The 22,006-nt window shown below is 47.3% G+C and overlaps 1 protein-coding gene across 1 annotated transcript in view; it reads left to right on the top strand.

The window, feature by feature from the left end:
- LOC134983999 (oocyte zinc finger protein XlCOF7.1-like) overlaps nt 1–2,131 on the top strand; it is a 166,758-nt gene extending 164,627 nt beyond the window's left edge. The window contains exon 15 of the mRNA XM_063949658.1: nt 793–2,131. Within this exon, the coding sequence (XP_063805728.1) occupies nt 793–2,111 (1,319 nt within the window). The 3' untranslated portion in view covers nt 2,112–2,131. The remainder of the gene's footprint in view (nt 1–792) is intronic.
- Nucleotides 2,132–22,006: the final 19,875 nt, after the last annotated feature.

The following is a 22,006-nucleotide window of genomic DNA, read 5'->3' on the forward strand; positions in this document are numbered from 1 at the left end:
GAGGTCTGGAGGAGGGGCATAGAGGGAGGAGCCAGTGCACACCAGATATAGTACCTAATCTTTCTTTTAAGAGTGCCCAGTCTCCTGCGGAGCCCGTCTATACCCCCCATGGTCCTTACGGAGTACCCAGCATCCACTACGGACTACGAGAAATAGAATTACCGGTGAGTAAATTCTTAGTTTTTACTGCTTATTATTCCTATTTCATCTGAATATATGTAGGTAGACTAAATATATTAAAACATATACAAATTACACTCCGAGATAAGTGAAAATGAGAATATTAGTTATGGTTTTCTCCTGTACTTTAGGATTGTTGGGGAGGAGTTTGTGGAGTCTTAGCTGATGCTAGGAAGATTTAGTAACTCTCTGATCTGGTTCACCCTCCCATCTTACCTATTTCTCTGTGTGTGAATTTACTGCATTGGTTCAGCTCACTCAAATGAAGATCCAAGCAACAAGAATGTGGAATAATACCAGGGGGATTCCATTATACAGGTAATAGGCTTTTTTTAAGAAGTCACGGCACCGTGCCTGTGGTCACAGCATGATAAAAAAATAAAAAATAGAATGTGTTTAAAAAAACAAACAAAAAAAACATTTGGTTTAAACCAGCCAACCCTGCTCAGATGAAGAATTTGCACCTACCGTAGGGCTGGTGCACATTTCGATGAGTGTCTCAGGCCTCACAGATTCAGATGTATGGCTGTACACCAGGAAAGGGCTGGTTAGCACATGGAGTGAATTGGACAATTACATTGAATGACTAACCTCCTATATTTTTACCCACAGACTCCTCTAAAGATCCATCTACTGATATAAAGGAGGAATCAGTCTCATGTGATGGAGACCTCACACATACTGACATGTATACAGCCGCAGATCATACACAGAAAATATCTACTCATATAAAAAGCAACTGCATTACAAATGCGTCTTGCTCTGGATGTGAAAAATGTTTTACTCTTAATTCAGACCTTGTTATACATCAGATGAGTCACACAGGAGAGCCGCCATATTCCTGCTCAGAATGTGGGAAAGGGTTTAGAAGTAATTCAGAACTTCTTGTACATCAGATGATTCATACAGATGAAAAACTGTTTTCTTGCTCAGAATGTGGGAAATGTTTTAAAGTAAATTCACATCTTGTTAGACATCAGATGATTCATACAGGAGCATACCCATATTCCTGCTCTGAATGTAAGAGATGTTTTAGATGTAAATCAGAACTTGTTATACATCAGAGAAGTCACACAGGTGAGAGGCCATATTCCTGCTCTGAATGTGAGAAATGTTTTAGATATAAATCAGAACTTGTTATACATCAGAGAAGTCACACAGGTGAGAGACCTTATTCTTGCTTGGAATGCGAGAAATGTTGTCCAATTAAATCGCTACTTGTTAGACATCAGAGAAGTCACACAGGTGAGAGACTATATTCTTGCTCGGAATGTGAGACAGTGTGTATAAGTAATTCAGAACTTGTTAGACATCAGAGAATGCATACTGGAGAGAAACCATTTTCCTGCTCTGCTTGTGGGAAATCTTTTACACGGAAATCAGATCTTGCTCGACATCAGAAAAGTCACACGGGGCAGAGACCATATTCCTGCTCTGAGTGTGGGAAATGTTTTACACGTCATCCACATCTTGTTAGACATCAGAGTCTTCACACAGGTGAGAGACCGTATTCTTGCTCGGAATGTGGGAAATGCTTTACACGTAATTCACAACTTGTTGTACATCAGAGACGTCACACAGGAGAGAGACCGTATTCTTGCTCGGAATGTGGGAAAGGGTTTGAAGAAAATGCACTACTTGTTAGACATCAGATGATTCACACAGGAGCATACCCATATTCCTGCTCTGAATGTGAGAGAGGTTTTAGATATAAATCAGAACTTGTTATACATCAGAGACGTCACACAAGTGAGAGACCGTATTCTTGCTCGGAATGTGGGAAAGGGTTTAAAAGTAATGCAGAACTTGTTATACATCAGAGACGTCACACCGGAGAGAGACCGTATTCTTGCTCTGAATGCGGGAAATGCTTTACATATAATACACAACTTACTAAACATCAGAAAAGTCACACAGGAGTGAACCCATGATATAGGTCTGAGTGTAAGGAGAGGGAGTTATAGTTATAGGAGAGGGATACAGTCCGCTCACAGCACAAGTACAGAAGCATCGCACAGCGGCCATGTTTATGTACTTGTGGAGTAACTCCCGGCCAGCGCAGCTCCTGCAGTTGGCCGGGAGTTGATCGTCGCAGCGGCTGTGTGTGATGTCGCACGCCCCCCCCCCCCCCCCCCCACACGGTCTGGCCACACCTTCGTTTGCCGGACTGCACCCCCATAAGGATGGCCAAACACCGTCGTGCTGCCCCCTCCCGCCCTGCGACCGCCTCTGCCTGTCAATCAGGCAATGACGCAGTTCCTACCCAATCTCTGCGATAAACTGCAGCGAGCGATCGGGTTGGAATGACCCCCTATGTATTGTAAATAACTGGCGCATTAAAAAATGTCCAAGTGTGACGGGCTACCCGCACCTCTGGCCAACTGGGATGGCATTACATCCGGCCCTAAATGTTACGTTTAGCCAAGACCTTGACAAAATAAGATTTTACTCACCGGTAAATCTATTTCTCGTAGTCCGTAATGGATGCTGGGAACTCCGATAGGACCATGGGGAATAGCAGCTCCGCAGGAGACTGGGCACAACTAAAGAAAGCTTTAGGTCACCTGGTGTGCACTGGCTCCTCCCACTATGACCCTCCTCCAAGCCTCAGTTAGGACACTGTGCCCGGACGAGCGTACACAATAAGGAAGGATTTATAAATCCCGGGTAAGACTCATACCAGTCACACCAATCACACCGTATAACTCGTGATACTATACCCAGTTTACAGTATGAAAACAACTGAGCCTCTCAACAGATGGCTCAACAATAACCCTTTAGTTAACAATAACTATGTACAAGTATTGCAGACAATCCGCACTTGGCATGGGCGCCCAGCATCCACTACGGACTACGAGAAATAGATTTACCAGTGAGTAAAATCTTATTTTCTCTGACGTCCTAGTGGATGCTGGGAACTCCGAAAGAACCATGGGGATTATACCAAAGCTCCCAAACGGGCGGGAGAGTGCGGATGACTCTGCAGCACCGAATGAGAGAACTCAAGGTCCTCCTCAGCCAGGGTATCAAATTTGTAGAATTTTTCAAACGTGTTTGCCCCTGACCAAGTAGCAGCTCGGCAAAGTTGTAAAGCCGAGACCCCTCGGGCAGCCGCCCAAGATGAGCCCACCTTCCTTGTGGAATGGGCTTTTACTGATTTAGGATGCGGCAGTCCAGCCGCAGAATGCGCCTGCTGAATCGTGTTACAGATCCAGCGAGCAATAGTCTGCTTAGAAGCAGGAGCACCCAGCTTGTTGGGTGCACACAGGATAAATAGCGAGTCAGTTTTCCTGACTCTAGCCGTCCTGGAAACATAAATTTTCAAGGCCCTGACTACGTCCAGTAACTTGGACTCCTCCAAGTCCCTAGTAGCCGCAGGCACCACAATAGGTTGGTTCGAGTGAAAAGCTGATACCACCTTAGGGAGAAACTGGGGACGAGTCCTCAATTCTGCCCTATCCATATGGAAAATCAGATAAGGGCTTTTACACGACAAAGCCGCCAATTCTGACACACGCCTGGCCGAAGCCAAGGCCAATAACATGACCACTTTCCACGTGAGATATTTTAGATCCACGGTTTTAAGTGGCTCAAACCAATGAGATTTTAAGAAACTCAACACCACGTTGAGATCCCAAGGTGCCACTGGAGGCTCAAACGGGGGCTGAATATGCAGCACTCCCTTCACAAACGTCTGAACTTCAGGCAGTGAAGCTAGTTCTTTCTGGAAGAAAATCGACAGAGCCGAGATCGGTACCTTAATGGAGCCTAATTTCAGGCCCATAGTCACTCCTGCTTGTAGGAAGTGCAGAAATCGACCTAGTTGAAATTCCTCTGTTGGGGCCTTTTTGGCCTCACACCAAGCAACATATTTCCGCCATATGCGGTGATAATGCTTTGCAGTTACATCTTTCCTGGCTTTAATCAGCGTAGGAATGACTTCCTCCAGAATGCCCTTTTCCTTCAGGATCCGGCGTTCAACCGCCATGCCGTCAAACGCAGCCGCGTTAAGTCTTGGAATAGACAAGGCCCCTGCTGCAGCAGGTCCTGTCTGAGCGGCAGAGGCCATGGGTCCTCTGAGATCATCTCTTGAAGTTTCGGGTACCACGCTCGTCGTGGCCAATCCGGAACCACGAGTATTGTTCTTACTCCTCGTTTTTTTATTATTCTCAATACCTTTGGTATGAGAGGCAGAGGAGGGAACACATAAACTGACTGGTACACCCACGGTGTCACTAGAGCGTCCACAGCGATCGCCTGAGGGTCCCTTGACCTGGCGCAATATCTCTCTAGTTTTTTGTTTAGGCGGGACGCCATCATGTCCACCTGTGGCCGTTCCCATTGATTTACAATCATTTGGAAGACTTCTGGATGAAGTCCCCACTCTCCCGGGTGGAGGTCGTGTCTGCTGAGAAAGTCTGCTTCCCAGTTGTCCACTCCCGGGATGAACACTGCTGACAGTGCTAGTACATGATTTTCCGCCCAACGGAGAATCCTTGTGGCTTCTGCCATTGCCATCCTGCTCTTGTGCCGCCCTGTCGATTTACATGAGCGACTGCCGTGATGTTGTCTGATTGGATCAGTACCGGCTGATGTAGAAGCAGGGATTTTGCCTGACTTAGGGCATTGTAAATGGCCCTTAGTTCCAGAATATTTATGTGTAGGGAAGTCTCCTGACTCGACCACAGTCCTTGGAAGTTTCTTCCCTGTGTGACTGCCCCCCAGCCTCGAAGGCTGGCTTCCGTGGTCACCAGGACCCAGTCCTGTATACCGAATCTGTGGCCCTCTAGAAGATGAGCCCTCTGCAGCCACCACAGCAGAGACACCCTGGTTCTTGGAGACAGGGTTATTAAGCGATGCATTTGGAGATGCGATCCGGACCATTGGTCCAGCAGGTCCCACTGAAAGATTCTGGCATGGAACCTGCCGTAAGGAATTGCTTCGTAAGAAGTTACCATCTTTCCCAGGACCCGCGTGCAGTGATGCACCGATACCTGTTTTGGTTTCAGGAGGTCTCTGACTAGAGATGACCGCTCCTTGGCTTTCTCCTCCGGGAGAAACACTTTTTTCTGGACTGTATCCAGAATCATACCCAGGAACAGTAGACGTGTCGTCGGAACCAGCTGTGATTTTGGAATATTCAGAATCCAACTGTGCTGGTGCAGCACCTCCTGAGATAGTGCTACTCCTACCAACAACTGATCCTTGGACCTCGCTTTTATTAGGAGATCGTCCAAGTACGGGATAATTAAAACTCCCTTTTTTCGAAGGAGTATCGTCATTTCCGCCATTACCTTGGTAAACACCCTCGGTGCCGTAGACAGTCCAAATGGCAACGTCTGGAATTGGTAATGGCAATCCTGTACCACAAATCTGAGGTACTCCTGGTGAGGATGGTAAATGGGGACATGCAGGTAAGCATTCTTGATGTCCAGGGATACCATGTAATCCCCATCGTCCAGACTTGCAATAACCGCCCTGAGCGATTCCATCTTGAACTTGAATTTTTTTATGTATGTGTTCAAGGATTTCAAATTTCAAATTGGTCTCACCGAACCGTCCGGTTTCGGTACCACAAATAGTGTGGAATAGTAACCCCGGCCTTGTTGAAGTAGGGGCACCTTGATTACCATCTGCTGGGAATACAGCTTGTGAATTGCCGCTAGCACCGCCTCCCTGTCTGAGGGAGCAATCTGCAAGGCAGATTTTAGGAACCGGTGGGGTGGAGACGCCTCGAATTCCCGTTTGTACCCCTGAGATACTATTTGAAGGATCCAGGGATCCACCTGTGAGCGAGCCCACTGATCGCTGAAATTCTTGAGGCGGCCCCCGACCGTACCTGGCTCCGCCTGTGGAGCCCCACCGTCATGCGGTGGACTTGGAAGAAGAAGCGGGGGAGGACTTTTGCTCCTGGGAACCTGCTGTTTGTTGCAGCCTTTTTCCCCTACCTCTGCCTCTGGACAGAAAAGACCCGCCTTTTCCACGCCTGTTTTTCTGGGTCCGAAAGGACTGAACCTGATAAAACGGCGCCTTCTTAGGCTGTGAGGGAACATGGGGTAAAAATGCTGACTTCCCAGATGTTGCTGTGGAAACTAGGTCCGAGAGGTCATCCCCAAATAACTCCTCACCCTTACAAGGCAAAACTTCCATGTGCCTTTTTGAATCTGCATCCCCTGTCCACTGCCGAGTCCATAAGCCTCTCCTAGCAAAAATGGACAATGCACTTACTTTAGATGCCAGCCGGCAAATCTCCCTCTGTGCATCTCTCATGTATAAGACTGAGTCTTTGATATGCTCTATGGTTAGCAGAATAGTGTCTGTCTAGTGTGTCAATATTTTCTGACAGGTTATCTGACCACGCAGCGGCAGCACTGCACATCCATGCTGACGCAATAGCTGGTCTAAGTATAATGCCTGAGTGTGTGTATACAGACTTCAGGATCGCCTCCTGCTTTCTATCAGCAGGTTCCTTGAGGGCGGCCGTATCCGGAGACGGTAGTGCCACCTTTTTAGACAAACGTGTGAGCGCTTTATCCACCCTAGGAGGTGTTTCCCAACGTGACCTATCCTCTGGCGGTAAAGGGAACGCCATTAGTAACTTCTTAGGAATTACCAATTTTTTATCAGGGAAAGCCCACGCTTCTTCACACACTTCATTTAATTCTTCTGATGGGGGAAAAAATAAGAATTTACTTACCGATAATTCTATTTCTCGTAGTCCGTAGTGGATGCTGGGAACTCCGTAAGGACCATGGGGAATAGCGGCTCCGCAGGAGACTGGGCACATCTAAAGAAAGCTTTAGGATCACCTGGTGTGCACTGGCTCCTCCCCCTATGACCCTCCTCCAAGCCTCAGTTAGGATACTGTGCCCGGACGAGCGTACACAATAAGGAAGGATATTGAATCCCGGGTAAGACTCATACCAGCCACACCAATCACACTGTACAACTTGTGATCTGAACCCAGTTAACAGCATGAAAATAGAGGAGCCTCTAGAAAAGATGGCTCACTACAACAATAACCCGAATTTTTTGGTAACCATAATTATGTACCAGTATTGCAGACAATCCGCACTTGGGATGGGCGCCCAGCATCCACTACGGACTACGAGAAATAGAATTATCGGTAAGTAAATTCTTATTTTCTCTGACGTCCTAGTGGATGCTGGGAACTCCGTAAGGACCATGGGGATTATACCAAAGCTCCCAAACGGGCGGGAGAGTGCGGATGACTCTGCAGCACCGAATGAGAGAACTCCAGGTCCTCCTCAGCCAGGGTATCAAATTTGTAGAATTTTACAAACGTATTTGCTCCTGACCAAGTAACTGCTCGGCAAAGTTGTAAAGCCGAGACCCCTCGGGCAGCTGCCCAAGATGAGCCCACCTTCCTTGTGGAGTGGGCATTATAAGATTTTTGGCTGTGGCAGGCCTGCCACAGAATGTGCAAGCTGAATTGTACTACAAATCCAACGAGCAATCGTCTGCTTAGAAGCAGGAGCACCCAGTTTGTTGGGTGCATACAGGATAAACAGCGAGTCAGATTTTCTGACTCCAGCCGTCCTGGAAACATATATTTTCAGGGCCCTGACCACGTCAAGCAACTTGGAATCCTCCAAGTCCTTAGTAGCCGCAGGTACCACAATAGGTTGGTTCATGTGAAATGCAGAAACCACCTTAGGTAGAAATTGAGGACAAGTCCTCAATTCTGCCCTGTCAGAATGAAATATTAAGTAAGGGCTTTTATATGATAAAGCCGCCAATTCTGACACACGCCTGGCTGAAGCCAGGGCTAACTCGTCACTTCCATGAGATATTTTAAGTCCACAGTGGTGAGTGGTTCAAACCAATGTGACTTTAGGAAACTCAACACAACATTGAGATCCCAAGGTGCCACTGGAGGCACAAAAGGAGGCTGTATATGCAGTACCCCTTTTACAAATGTCTAAACTTCAGGCACTGAAGCCAGTTCTTTTGGAAGAAAATCGACAGGGCCGAAATTTGAACCTTAATGGACCCTAATTTTAGGCCCATAGACAGTCCTGTTTGCAGGAAATGGAGGAAACGACCCAGTTGAAATTCCTCTGTAGGGGCCTTCTTGGCCTCACCCCACGCAACATATTTTCGCCAAATGCGGTGATAATGTTTTGCGGTTACGTCCTTCCTGGCCTTGACCAGGGTAGGGATGACTTCATCTGGAATGCCTTTTTCCTTCAGGATCCGGCGTTCAACCGCCATGCCGTCAAACGCAGCCGCGGTAAGTCTTAGAACAGACAAGGCCCCTGCTGGAGCAGGTCCTTTCTTAGAGGTAGAGGTCACGGTTCGTCCGTGAGCATCTCTTGAAGTTCCGGATACCAAGTCCTTCTTGGCCAATCCGGAACCACGAGTATAGTTCTTACTCCTCTCCTTCTTATGATTCTCAGTACTTTTGGTATGAGAGGCAGAGGAGGGAACACATACACTGACAGGTACACCCACGGTGTTACCAGAGCGTCCACCGCTATTGCCTGAGGGTCCCTTGACCTGGCGCAATATCTGTCTAGTTTTTTGTTTAGACGGGACGCCATTATGTCCACCTTTTGGTTTTTCCCAACGGTTTACAATCAGGTGGAAGACTTCTGGGTGAAGTCCCCACTCTCCCGGGTGAAGGTCGTGTCTGCTGAGGAAGTCTGCTTCCCAGTTGTCCACTCCCGGAATGAACACTGCTGACAGTGCTATCACATGATTTTCCGCCCAGCGAAAATCCTTGCAGCTTCTGCCATTGCCCTCCTGCTTCTCGTGCCGCCCTGTCTGTTTACGTGGGCGACTGACGTGATGTTGTCCGATTGGATCAATACCGCCTGACCCTGAAGCAGGGGTTTCGCTTGACTTAGGGCATTGTAAATGGCCCTTAGTTCCAGAATGTTCATATGAAGAGATGTCTCCGGGCTTGACCATAAGCCCTGGAAATTCCTTCCCTGTGTGACTGCTCCCCAGCCTCGCAGGCTGGCATCCGTGGCCACCAGGACCCAGTCCCGAATGCCGAATCTGCGGCCCTCTAGAAGATGAGCACTCTGCAACCACCACAGGAGGGATACCCTTGTCCCTGGTGACAGGGTTATCCGCTGAAGCATCTGAAGATGCGACCCGGACCATTTGTCCAGTAGGTTCCACTGTGCGTGGAATCTGCCGAATGGGATTGCTTCGTAGGAAGCCACCATTTTTACCCAGAACCCTTGTGCATTGATGCACTGAGACTTGGTTCGGTTTTAGGAGGTTCCTGACTAGCTCGGATAACTCCCTGGCTTTCTCCTCCGGGAGAAGCACCTTCTTTCTGGACTGTGTCCAGGATCATCCCTAGGAACAGAAGACAAGTCGTCGGAACCAGCTGCGATTTTGGAATATTGAGAATCCAATCGTGCTGCCGCATCACTACCTGATATAGTGCTACACCGATCTCCAACTGTTCCCTGGATCTTACCCTTATCAGGGAATCGTCCAAGTAAAGGATAACTAAAATTCCCTTCCTTCGAAGGAATATCATCATTACGGTCATTACTTCAGTAAAGACCCGGGGTGCCGTGGACCATCCCTACGGCAGCGTCCGAACTGATACAGTTCTGTACCATAACCTGAAATACCCTTGGTGAGAAGGGTAAATTTTGACATGAAGGTAAGCATCCTTGATGTCCCGAGACATCATGTAGTCCCCTTCTTCCAGGTTTGCAATCACTGCTCTGAGTGACTCAATTTTGAATTTGAACCTCTGTATGCAAGTGTTCAAAGATTTTAGATTTTAAAATCGGTCTCACCGAGCCGTCTGGCTTCGGTACCACAATAGTGTGGAATAATACCCCGTTCCCTGTTGCAGGAGGGGTACCTTGATTATCACCTGCTGGGAATACAGCTTGTGAATGGCTTCCAAAACTGCCTCCCTGTCAGCGGGAGACGTCGGTAAAACAGACTTTTGGAAACGGCGAGGGGAATACGTCTCGAATTCCAATTTGTACCCCTGAAATATTATCTGAAGAATCCAGGGGTCTACTTGCGAGTGAGCCCACTGCGCACTGAAATTCATTGAGAACGGGACCCCACCGTGCCTGAACTTGTAAAGCCCTAGCGTCATACTGAGGGCTTGGCAGAGGCGGAAAAGGGTTTCTGTTCCTTGGAACTGGCTGATCTCTGCAGCCATTTTCCTCTCCCTCTGTCACGAGCAGAAAAGAGGAACCCTTTTGTCCGCTTGCCAACCAGGACTGCGCCTGATAATACGGCGTCTTATTTTGAGAGGCGACCTGGGGTACATCCCCTCTTTTAAGGCAATACTTCCAAATGCCGTTTGGAATCCGCATCACCTGACCACTTTACTGGAATAATTGGACAACGCACTTATACTTGATGCCAGTCGGCAAATATTCCGCTGTGCATCATGCATATATAGAAATGCATCTTTTAATTGCTCTATAGGCAATAATATACTGTCCTTATCTAGGATATCATATTTCCAGTCAGGGAATCCGACCACGCCAACCCAGCACTGCACATCCAGGCTGAGGCGATTGCTGGTCGCAGTATAACACCAGTATGTGTGTAAATACATTTTAGGATACGCTCCTGCTTTCTATCAGCAGGATCCTTAAGGGCGGCCATCTCAAGAGAGGGTAGAGCCCTTGTTCTTACAAGCGTGTGAGCACCTTATCCCCCCTAGGGGGTGTTTCCCAACGCACCCTAACCTCTGGCGGGAAAAGGTATACTGCCAATAACTTTTTAGAAATTATCAATTGTTATCGGGGGGAAACCCACGCATCATCACACACCTCATTTTATTTCTCAGATTCAGGAAAACTACAGGAAGTTTTTCCTCACCAAACATAATACCCCTTTTTTTGGTGGTATTCATATTATCAGAAAAGTGTAAACTTTTTCCATTGCCTCAATCATGCAATGTGTGGCCCTATTGGAAATCACGGTTGTCTCTTCACCGTCGACACAGGAGTCAGTACCCGTGTCGGCGTCTGTATCTGAGGTAAGGGGCGCTTTAGGGCCCCTGTATGAGACGTCTGGACATGCACAAGCTGAGTAGCCGGCTGTCTCATGTCAACCACTGTCTTTTATACAAAGCTGACACTGTCACGCAATTTCAACAGTACATCCACTCAGGTGTCGACCCCCTAGGGGGTGACAACACTATTACAGACACTCTACTCCGTCTCCTCATCATTTTTCTCCTCATACATGTCGACACAAACGTACCGACACACAGCACACACACAGGGAATGCTCTGATAGAGGACAGGACCCCACTAGCCCTTTGGGGAGACAGAGGGAGAGTTTGCCAGCACACACCAGAGCGCTATATATATACAGGGACAACCTTATATAAGTGTTTTTCCCTTTATAGCTGCTGTATTGTTTATACTGCGCCTAATTTGTGCCCCCCTCTCTTTTTTTAACCCCTTTCTGTAGTGTAGTGACTGCAGGGGAGAGCCAGGGAGCTTCCCTCCAACTGAGCTGTGAGGGAAAATGGCGCCAGTGTGCTGAGGAGATAGGCTCCGCCCCTTTCTCGGCGTCCTTATCATCCTTTTTCTGTATGTTTTGGCAGGGGTTAAATGCATCCATATAGCCCAGGAGTTATATGTGATGCATTTATTTTAGCCATATAAGGTTTTTATCGATTTATTGCGTCTAAGGGCGGTGCCCCCCCCCAGCGCCCTGCACCCTCAGTGACCGGAGTGTGAAGTGTGCTGAGAGCAATGGCGCACAGCTGCGGTGCTGTGCGCTACCTTATCTGAAGACAGGATCGTCTTCTGCCGCCGATTTTTCCGGACCTCTTCGCTCTTCTGGCTCTGTAAGGGGGCCGGCGGCGCGGCTCCGGGACCCATCCAGGCTGAACCTGTGATCGTCCCTCTGGAGCTAATGTCCAGTAGCCTAAGAAGCCCAATCCACTCTGCACGCAGGTGAGTTCGCTTCTTCTCCCCTTAGTCCCTCGATGCAGTGAGCCTGTTGCCAGCAGGTCTCACTGAAAATAATAAACCTAAACTAAAACTTTCACAAAGAGCTCAGGAGAGCCCCTAGTGTGCACCCTTCTCGTCGGGCACAGAAATCTAACTGAGGCTTGGAGGAGGGTCATAGGGGGAGGAGCCAGTGCACACCAGGTGATCCTAAAGCTTTCTTTAGATGTGCCCAGTCTCCTGCGGAGCCGCTATTCCCCATGGTCCTTACGGAGTTCCCAGCATCCACTAGGACGTCAGAGAAACTACGGGTAGTTTTTTCTCCCCAAACATAATACCCTTTTTAGTGGTACCTGGATTTATATCAGAAATGTGTAACACCTCTTTCATTGCCTCAATCATGCAGCGAATGGCCTTAGTGGACATTAGATTAGACTCATCGTCGTCGACACTGGTGTCAGTATCCGTGTCGACATCTGCGTCTGCCATCTGCGGTAGCGGGCGTTTTAGAGCCCCTGATGACCTTTGAGACGCCTGGACAGGCACGAGCTGAGAAGCCGGCTGTCCTGCACTCAATTCTTTCCATAAGCCCATCCACACAGGTGTCTGCCCCGCAGGGGGTGACATCCCTTCTATAGGCATCTGCTCCACCTCCACATCATTATCCTCATCAAACATGTCGACACAGCCGTACCGACACACCGCACACACACAGGGAATGCTCTAACAGAGGACAGGACCCACAAAAGCCCTTTGGGGGTACAGAGTGAGAGTATGCCAGCACACACTAGAGCGCTATATAATGCAGGGACTAACTGAATTATGTCCCCTATAGCTGCTTTTATCTATATATATATATATATATATGTACTGCGCCTAAATTTAGTGCCCCCCCTCTCTTTTTTACCCTTTTCTGTAGTGTAGACTGCAGGGGAGAGCCAGGGAGCTTCCTTCCAGCGGAGCTGTGAGGGAGAAATGGCGCCAGTGTGCTGAAGGAGATAGCTCTGCCCCTTTTCCGCGGACTATTCTCCCGCTTTTTTCTGGATTCTGGCAGGGGTATTTACCACATATATAGCCTCTGGGGCTATATATTGTGGTATTTTTGCCAGCCAAGGTGTTTTTATTGCTGCTCAGGGCGCCCCCCCCCAAGCGCCCTGCACCCTCAGTGACCGGAGTGTGAAGTGTGTATGAGGAGCAATGGCGCACAGCTGCAGTGCTGTGCGCTACCTTGGTGAAGACTGATGTCTGCTGCCGCCAATTTTCCAGACCTCTTCTTGCTTCTGGCTCTGTAAGGGGGAAGGCGGCGCGGCTCCGGGACCGAACACCAAGGACGGGCCTGCGGTCGATCCCTCTGGAGCTAATGGTGTCCAGTAGCCTAAGAAGCCCAAGCTGGCTGCAAGCAGGCAGGTTCGCTTCTTCTCCCCTTAGTCCAGGCCTGGCCAACCTGTGGCTCTCCAGATGTTGTGAAACTACACATCCCAGCATGCCCTGCCACAGTTTTATCCTTCCCTAATAGCAAAACTGTAGCAAAGCATGATGGGACTTGTAGTTTTACAACAGCTGGAGAGCCACAGGTTTGCCAGGCCTGCCTTAGTCCCTCGCTGCAGTGAGCCTGTTGCCAGCAGGTCTCGCTGAAAATAAAAAACCTAATTCTATACTTTCTTTCTAGAAGCTCAGGAGAGGCCCTAGTGTGCATCCAACCTCGGCCGGGCACAAAATCTAACTGAGGCTTGGAGGAGGGTCATAGTGGGAGGAGCCAGTGCACACCAGGTGACCTAAAGCTTTCTTTAGTTGTGCCCAGTCTCCTGCGGAGCCGCTATTCCCCATGGTCCTTTCGGAGTTCCCAGCATCCACTAGGACGTCAGAGAAAAGGGATTCATTTTCATCTAGGAGATGTGATCCATCCAGACCAGTCAGGATTTATATCCAATTACAGCAGATCTACAAACAAATGGGGATAAACCTTATTCAAGCGTCTCATGATAATATAACAACTCCTATTGCTTCCAAAGATCACAGCCAAGTCATGTGACACTGCGGAGTGGAATTATATATGGAAAGTGATACACTGGTGTAACTCTGAGCAACTTTGTTTTATTGGAGATGATTCAAATATTTTGAAACCAATACAGAAATGTTTCTGAACATACTTCACAGAGTGTATCTCTCTTACATAGTTACATAGTTGGTGAGGTTGAATAAAGACAAATATCCATTGAGTTCAACCTGTATTATAAAATTAAATATAATGTAGATGCAGTAACCTTGGATATTTCTATCAGTTAGGAATTTATCTAATCCACTTATTTAGTGAGTCCACCATTACTACTTCCTCTGGTAGATAATTCCAAATCCTTACTGCTCTTACTGTAAAGAACCCTTTCCTCCGTTGTGTATGAAATGTTTTTTTTCTTCTAACCTCAGGGGGTGTCCTGTGTAGCATTTTTTTGATAAACAGATCATCTGAAAAATCCTTGTATTGTCCCGTACAGTATTTATAAATATTAATAATGTTCCCTCTCAGCTGCCTCTTTTCCAGTGTAAACATATCTAACCTTGTGAGTCTTTCCTCATAATTCAGTGCCTCCCTTAACCAGTTTGGTGGCTCGCCTCTGAACCCTTTCTAGTTCCAAGATATCTTTTTATAGTGAGGTGGCCAGAACTGTACACAGTATTCCAGGTGTGGCCGCACCAATGATTTATACAATGGCAGGATTACGCTCTCATCCCTTGTCTCCATCCCCCGTTTTATGCATGCTAACACCTTATTTGCTTTTGTTGCTGCATTTTGACATTGCGTACTGCTACTGAGTCTATAATCGATGAGCACACCCAAATCCTTTTCAACCACCGTTATCCCTACATTTTTGCCATTTAGTTTATATGCTGCCCGATTATTCTTAATCCCAAAGTGCATAACTTTACATTTTCTCTCTCAGAAATATTTTTAATAGTTCTTTCAACCACTCATAATTGCTGGAAATGCGGAGATTCTCGAGCAGACCTTTATCATAGTTTTTGGTTATGCCCCCTGATTGGAAGCTTCTGGGTACAAATATGTAAATATGTTGCCTGGTAAACTATTTACACCTGTTGCCAGAATGGGCAATCTTTGGTATTTTTGAAATGACCAAGCCATGTCAGAAGGTGGCAAAAAATTACTTGTAGCAGTAAGTGCAGCAGCACGCAAATCCATACTACAAGTGTGGATCCACCCAGAACCTTCGTCATTACCCTTATTCCTAGCAAAGCTGTTTTACCTATTTCCAGTGGAATGGGTGGGAGCGGCTCTAGAGAATGACAGAAAAGTAAAGCAATATGTTGAAGTATGGGAGAGTTACATAGCAACGTTATCTGCTTCAGTAAGATGACACATTCACACCTCCCAAACCAACACTTTGTGGTATATGACCAGAGTATCGGGAGGTCATCCACCTATTTCTCTGTGATACCCATTTTATATGTCCCATGGGAGGGCGAGGGGCGAGCGCAGAAAACATTTTTGTTTTTTCTAGCACAAGTATTTCTTAACAAGTTCTTGTTGGATGTGAATGATAGCTGGCATAATATGATGTTCTAGCCGAAATCAACAATACTGTGCGATCCTTGTACTTTTGTGTCGTTTTCTGTGACTGAACGTCTGAAAGAAACGAGATAAATGCAGACAACAGATTTGTACAACGTCTTTGAATTTATTGTTTAATTACACTGTAAAGTACACAATATTAATTATCTTTTATATTTACGATTGTATGATACTTTGCTTCAATAAAAAGTTAAACCACTGCGACTGCACTTACTGACACTTTTATATTTATCCTTGGTAGAGGCAAATGTCGAGGCTGACTCAGACATTGTGGCCCGATTCAGAGTTGGACCAGACGGCCATCTGCCCACTACAAAGGCCTTCCCTGGTATACATCATCACAAAATTTGGTGCATACATTTTAACACTAAAGACCGGATTGTTTCTTAAAACAGTAAATATTTATTATCCACAAACCACCTACCGTAGTAATGAGCACATAAAATATATAATACACAAAGTGATTGTTAAAGACATATAGAACTCACTAGTTAGTTACCACTACAGTCAGTGATTACTCATTAACCAATATCACCAGTGTTTGTTATTAATCCAGATCAGTGTTCAAAAGTAGCTGTTACCTGATGGCATCTACCAGCCACTGTACATTGATTAGTGATGTGAAATCTGAGTTTCCAAAGAGTCCTGTCCAGTAATGGTTATCTGGGGCGATTTGCTGCGTTACTCACGTTACGCCACCTCCTAGGTAGGTATATTCTCCAGATAATCCAGCAATAAAAGCCAATTACCTCCAGCTCCTGGGGGGAAATCAGCAGTGACTGATCTGGGAGATGTTTGGACTCTAGTCTCCAATGAATGCGTCTGTAATAGCAGTGACTGACACGTGGTGAGAGCGAGCAGATGCTTCCCCTCATAGGACAGGTAGGTGGTTTGCTGGTCCAGAATAAAACAACCTCCCAGCACTAGATCATATACAGCAACAGGCTTCAGCTTGCACAGAATCACTCAGCAGCCGCTGTAAAGTTCCTGATCATACGGAAACAATAGGTCAGTAGAAACCTTATCAATACGCAAACCAATGCATTCTGTCACACTAGTAAATAGAGTTTTCACCACAACTCCAAGGCAACACATAAAAGAAATGGTACTAGGTGATAGGTGCCAGGTAAATAACAAATAACTATACTCCCCTGTTCATATTCTGTAGATGGTTCTCGCAATCTGATGATTAAGTAGTACAGAAATACTGTTTAACCAATGTATAATAACAGTTTCTCAGTGTGTATATTATATTGAATTTCTATTCATGGGTATAATTCACCTCCTTAAATTGTTGTCATTATTGGGGTGGCCCCCACTTCTATGCACTCACAACAAGAGGTATATCAAGGCATATTTATGGAATATCAAGAATGTTCCGCATACAGCTCTGTCCCTCCACCTGGAGTGTGAAGAGTAACGGGGTTGTGTTATGACTGAAGAATCTTCTGTCCGAGGAGGCTGAGGTTTCCAGAGATCTTCTGGGCAATGACCCTTGTACACCCCGGGTTAAGACTCCCAGAACTCACCAGCGGGTCTTCTAGCTTATAATAGCCGCTTTTCCCATAAGGCGTGATGTGCCTACCGGTACTGGGATGCCACCAGGACTTACACCACTGGTGGTTGTACGAGCATAACTGCGAGTGACCCGAATCAATGCCGATAGGAAGAAAGACCCAAAACAAGAGAGGAGTAGCACAAAGATAAGACAAGAGTAAGAGAATAACACTACAATGTCAGGGAAACGTGGGAGATCCAGAGATATTAGACAGGAGTGTCCCAGACAAAGACAAGGCAGCTGTAAAATGGACTGGATTGTAAAGAAGTGAGAGCACGAAAACACTGAAAGCTCTGAACCAACAGGTGGAGCTACTGGCAGTGAGAGTACTGAAGGTTTGCAGGAGAAATAGATCACAGAGAAAACACGGGACTGTATAGTAAATAGATGAGGGGTAGTATTAGCAGAAAATAAGATTTTAGACCTACTGGTAAATCTTTTCTCCTAGTCCATAGAGGATGCTGGGGACTCCATAAGGACCATGGGGTATAAACGGGCTCCGCAGGAGACATGGGCACTCTAAAGACTTTAGATGGGTGTGCACTGGCTCCTCCCTCTATGCCCCTCCTCTAGACCTCAGTTAAAGAACTGTGCCCAGAGGAGACGGACAGTACGAGGAAAGGATTTTTGTTAATCTAAGGGCAAGATACATAACACCATCCACACCGTACAACATGGAATATACGAACCAGTTAACAGTATGAAACAAAACAGCATCAGCCAGAGACTGATCAAAACTGTAACATAACCCTTATGTAATCAATAACTATATACAAGCTTTGCAGGATTTACTCCGCACTGGGACGGGCGCCCAGCATCCTCTACGGACTAGGAGAAAAAGATTTACCGGTAGGTTTAAATTCTTATTTTCTCTTACGTCCTAGAGGATGCTGGGGACTCCGTAAGGACCATGGGGATTATACCAAAGCTCCAGAACGGGCGGGAGAGTGCGGATGACTCTGCAGCACCGATTGAGCAAACATGAGGTCCTCCTCAGCCAAGGTATCAAACTTGTAGAATTTAGCAAAAGTGTTTGAACCCGACCAAGTAGCCGCTCGGCAAAGTTGCAATGCCGAGACACCTCGGGCAGCCACCCAAGAAGAGCCCACCTTCCTAGTGGAATCGGCCTTTACCGAATTTGGTACTGGCAATCCAGCCGTAGATTGAGCCTGCTGAATTGTGTTACAGATCCAGCGGCAATAGCCTGCTTACAAGCAGGGGCGCCAACCTTGTTGGCTGCATACAGGACAAACAGTGCCTCTGTTTTCCTAACCCAAGCCGTCCTGGCTACATCAAGAGACTTTGATTCCTCCAAGTCCCCCGTAGTCACAGGCACCACATTAGGTTGGTTCATATGAAACCACCTTAGGCAGAAATTGAGGACGAGTCCTCAACTCTGCTCTATCCACATGGAAAATCAGATAGGGGCTTTTGTGAGACAAAGCCACCAATTCAGACACCCGCCTCGCAGATGCCAAGGCTAACAACATGACCACTTTCCAAGTGAGAAATTTCAACTCAACTGTTTGAAGAGGTTCAAACCAGTGTGACTTAAGGAACTGTAACACCACGTTAAGGTCCCATGGTGCCACTGGGGGCATAAAAGGAGGCTGGATGTGCAGCACTCCCTTTACAATAGTTTGGACTTCTGGGAGAGAAGCCAATTCCTTCTGAAAGAATATTTACAGGGCTGAAATCTGTACCTTAATAGAGCCTAATTTTAGGCCCATATCCACTCCTGTCTGCAGAAAGTGGAGAAAATGGCCCAGGTGAAAATCTTCCGTAGGAGCATTCTTTGCTTCACACCAAGATACATATTTTCTCCAGATACGGTGATAATGTTTCGCCGTCACCTCCTTCCTAGCTTTTATCAGAGTAGGGATGACCTCCCCCGGAATACCTTTCCTAGCTAGGATTTGGCGTTCAACCGCCATGCCGTCAAACCTAACCACAGTAAGTCTTGGAACACGCAGGGCCCCTGCTGCAACAGGTCCTCCCTGGGAGGAAGAGGCCACGGATCTTCTGTGAGCATTTCCTGAAGATCTGAATACCAGGCCCTCCGAGGCCAATCCGGAACAATGAGTATTGTCTGGACTCTTTTTCGTCTTATGATTCTCAGTGTTTTTTAGATGAGTGGAAGAGGAGGGAAGACATAGACTGACGGAAACATCCATGGTGTCACCAGGGCGTCTACCGCTACCGCCTGAGGGTCCCTTGACCTGGAACAATACCTCCGAAGTTTCTTCTTGAGGCGTGACGCCATCATGTCTATATGAGGAAGCCCCCAACGACTTATCTCTGCAAAAACTTCTTGATGAAGACCCCACTCTCCAGGATGGAGGTCGTGTCTGCTTAGGAAGTCTGCTTCCCAGTTGTCCACTCCCGGAATGAAGACTGCTGACAGCGCGCTTACGTGATTTTCCGCCCAGCAAAGAATCCTGGTGGCTTCCGCCATTGCCACTCTGCTCCTTGTCCCGCCTTGGCGGTTTACATGAGCCACTGCTGTGACGTTGTCTGACAATCAGAACAGGTAGGTCGCGAAGAAAAGTCTCCGCTTGTCGTAGGCCGTTGTATATGGCCCTTAATTCCAGTTGATGTGTAGACAAGCCTCCTGGCTCGACCACAGTCCCTGAAAATTTCCTTGTGTGACTGCTCCCCATCCTGGGAGGCTCGCGTCCGTGGTCACCAGAACCCAGTCTTGAATGCCGAACCTGCGACCCTCTAGAGGGTGAGCACTCTGCAGCCACCACAGGAGAGACACCCTGGCCTTGGGGGACAGGCTTATTTTCTGATGTATTTGTAGATGGGACCCCGACCATTTGTCCAGAAGGTCCCACTGAAATGTCCTCGCATGGAACCTGCCGAAGGGTATGGCTTCGTAGGCCGCCACCATTTTTCCCAGTACTCGAGTGCATTGATGAACTGACACTCTTTTTGGCTTTAACAGGTCTCTGACCATGCTCTGGAGTTCCTGGGCTTTTTCCATCGGGAGAAAACCCCTCTTCTTTTTCTTGTCCAGAATCATGCCTAAAAATTATAGCCGAGTCGTTGGAATCAACTGCGATTTTGGCAGATTTTGGATCCAGCCGTGTTGCTGCAGCACTCTCAGTGAGAGTGACACGCTTTTCAGCAACTGATCTCTCGATCTCGCTTTTATCAGGAAATCGTCTAAGTATGGGATAATTGTGACTCCTTGTCTGCGTAGGAGCACCATCATTTCCGCCATTACCTTGGTGAAAATCCTCAGGGCCGTGGACAGCCCAATCGGCAATGTCAGAAACAGGTAATGACAGTCCTGTACAGCGAATCTCAGGTACGCCTGATGAGGATAAATGGGGACATGAAGGTATGTATCCTTTATGTCTAGTGACACCATAAAATCCCCCCCTTCCAGGCTGGAGATCACTGCCCGGAGAGATTCCATCTTGAATTTGAACTTTTTTAGATACAGGTTTAGGGATTTTAGATTCAGAATGGGTCTGACCGAGCCATCCGATTTCGGGACCACAAATAGAATTGAATAGTACCCCTTCCCCTGTTGCACTAGGGGAACCTTGATAATCATATGCTGTTGACACAGCTTTTGTATCGCAGCTAAAACTATTTCCCTCTCTGGGGGAGAGGCTGGCAAAGCCGACTTGAAAAATCGGCGAGGAGGCACTTCTTCGAATTCCAGTTTGTAGCCTTGGGATACAATTTCTATCGCCCAAAGATCCACATCTGACAGAACCCAGATCTGGCTGAAGAGTCGAAAACGTGCCCCCATCGGTGCGTACTCCCGCAGTGGAGCCCCAGCGTCATGCGGTGGATTTTGTAGAAGCCGGGGAGGACTTCTGTTCCTGGGAACTAGCCGTAGCAGGCATTCTTTTCCCTCTACCCTTACCTCTGGCGAGGAAGGAAGAGCCCCGGCCCCTTCTGGACTTATGCGACGATAGGACTGCATCTGATATTGAAGTGTTTTCTTTTGCTGTGGGGGAACATAAGGCAAAAAAGAAGATTTACCCGCGGTAGCTGTGGACACCAGGTCCGCGAGGCCTTCCCAAAATAAAACCTCACCCTTGAAAGGCAAAGTTTCCATTTGTCTCTTTGAATCAGCATCATCCATTGGCGGGTCCACAGCGCTCGCCTAGCAGAAATTGCCATTGCATTGGCTCTTAAACCCAACAGCCCAACGTCTCTCGCAGCGTCTCTCATATATAACGCTGCGTCTTTTATATGACCTAAGGTCAATAAAATGCTATCCTTATCTAGGGTGTCAATGTCAGATGACAAGTTATCTGCCCATGCTGCTATTGCGCTACATACCCATGCTGACGCTACTGCCGGTCTGAGCGAGGCCCCCGTATGTGTATAAATTGATTTTAAGGTAGTCTCCTGTCTGCGATCAGCAGGATCCTTGAGGGTTGCTGTGTCTGGAGACGGTAGCGCCATCTTTTTGGACAAGCGCGTCAAAACCTTGTCCTCCCTGGGCGAGGATTCCCACCGTAACCTGTCCTGTGCGGGGAAAGGATACGCCATAAGAATTCTCTTGGGCATCTGCAGTTTCTTGTCTGATTCCCAAGCTTTTTCAAATAAAGCGTTCACCTCATGAGATGGGGGAAAGGTTACCTCAGGTTTCTTCTCCTTAAACATGCAGACCCTCGTGTCAGGCACCGAGGGGTCCTCTGTGATATGCAAAACATCTTTTATTGCAATAATCCTATAATGAATACTTTTGGCCACCCTTGGGTGTAACCTCGCATCATCGTAGTCGACACT

The sequence above is a fragment of the Pseudophryne corroboree genome, assembly GCF_028390025.1.
Source record: "Pseudophryne corroboree isolate aPseCor3 chromosome 3 unlocalized genomic scaffold, aPseCor3.hap2 SUPER_3_unloc_3, whole genome shotgun sequence".
NCBI lineage: Eukaryota > Metazoa > Chordata > Amphibia > Anura > Myobatrachidae > Pseudophryne > Pseudophryne corroboree.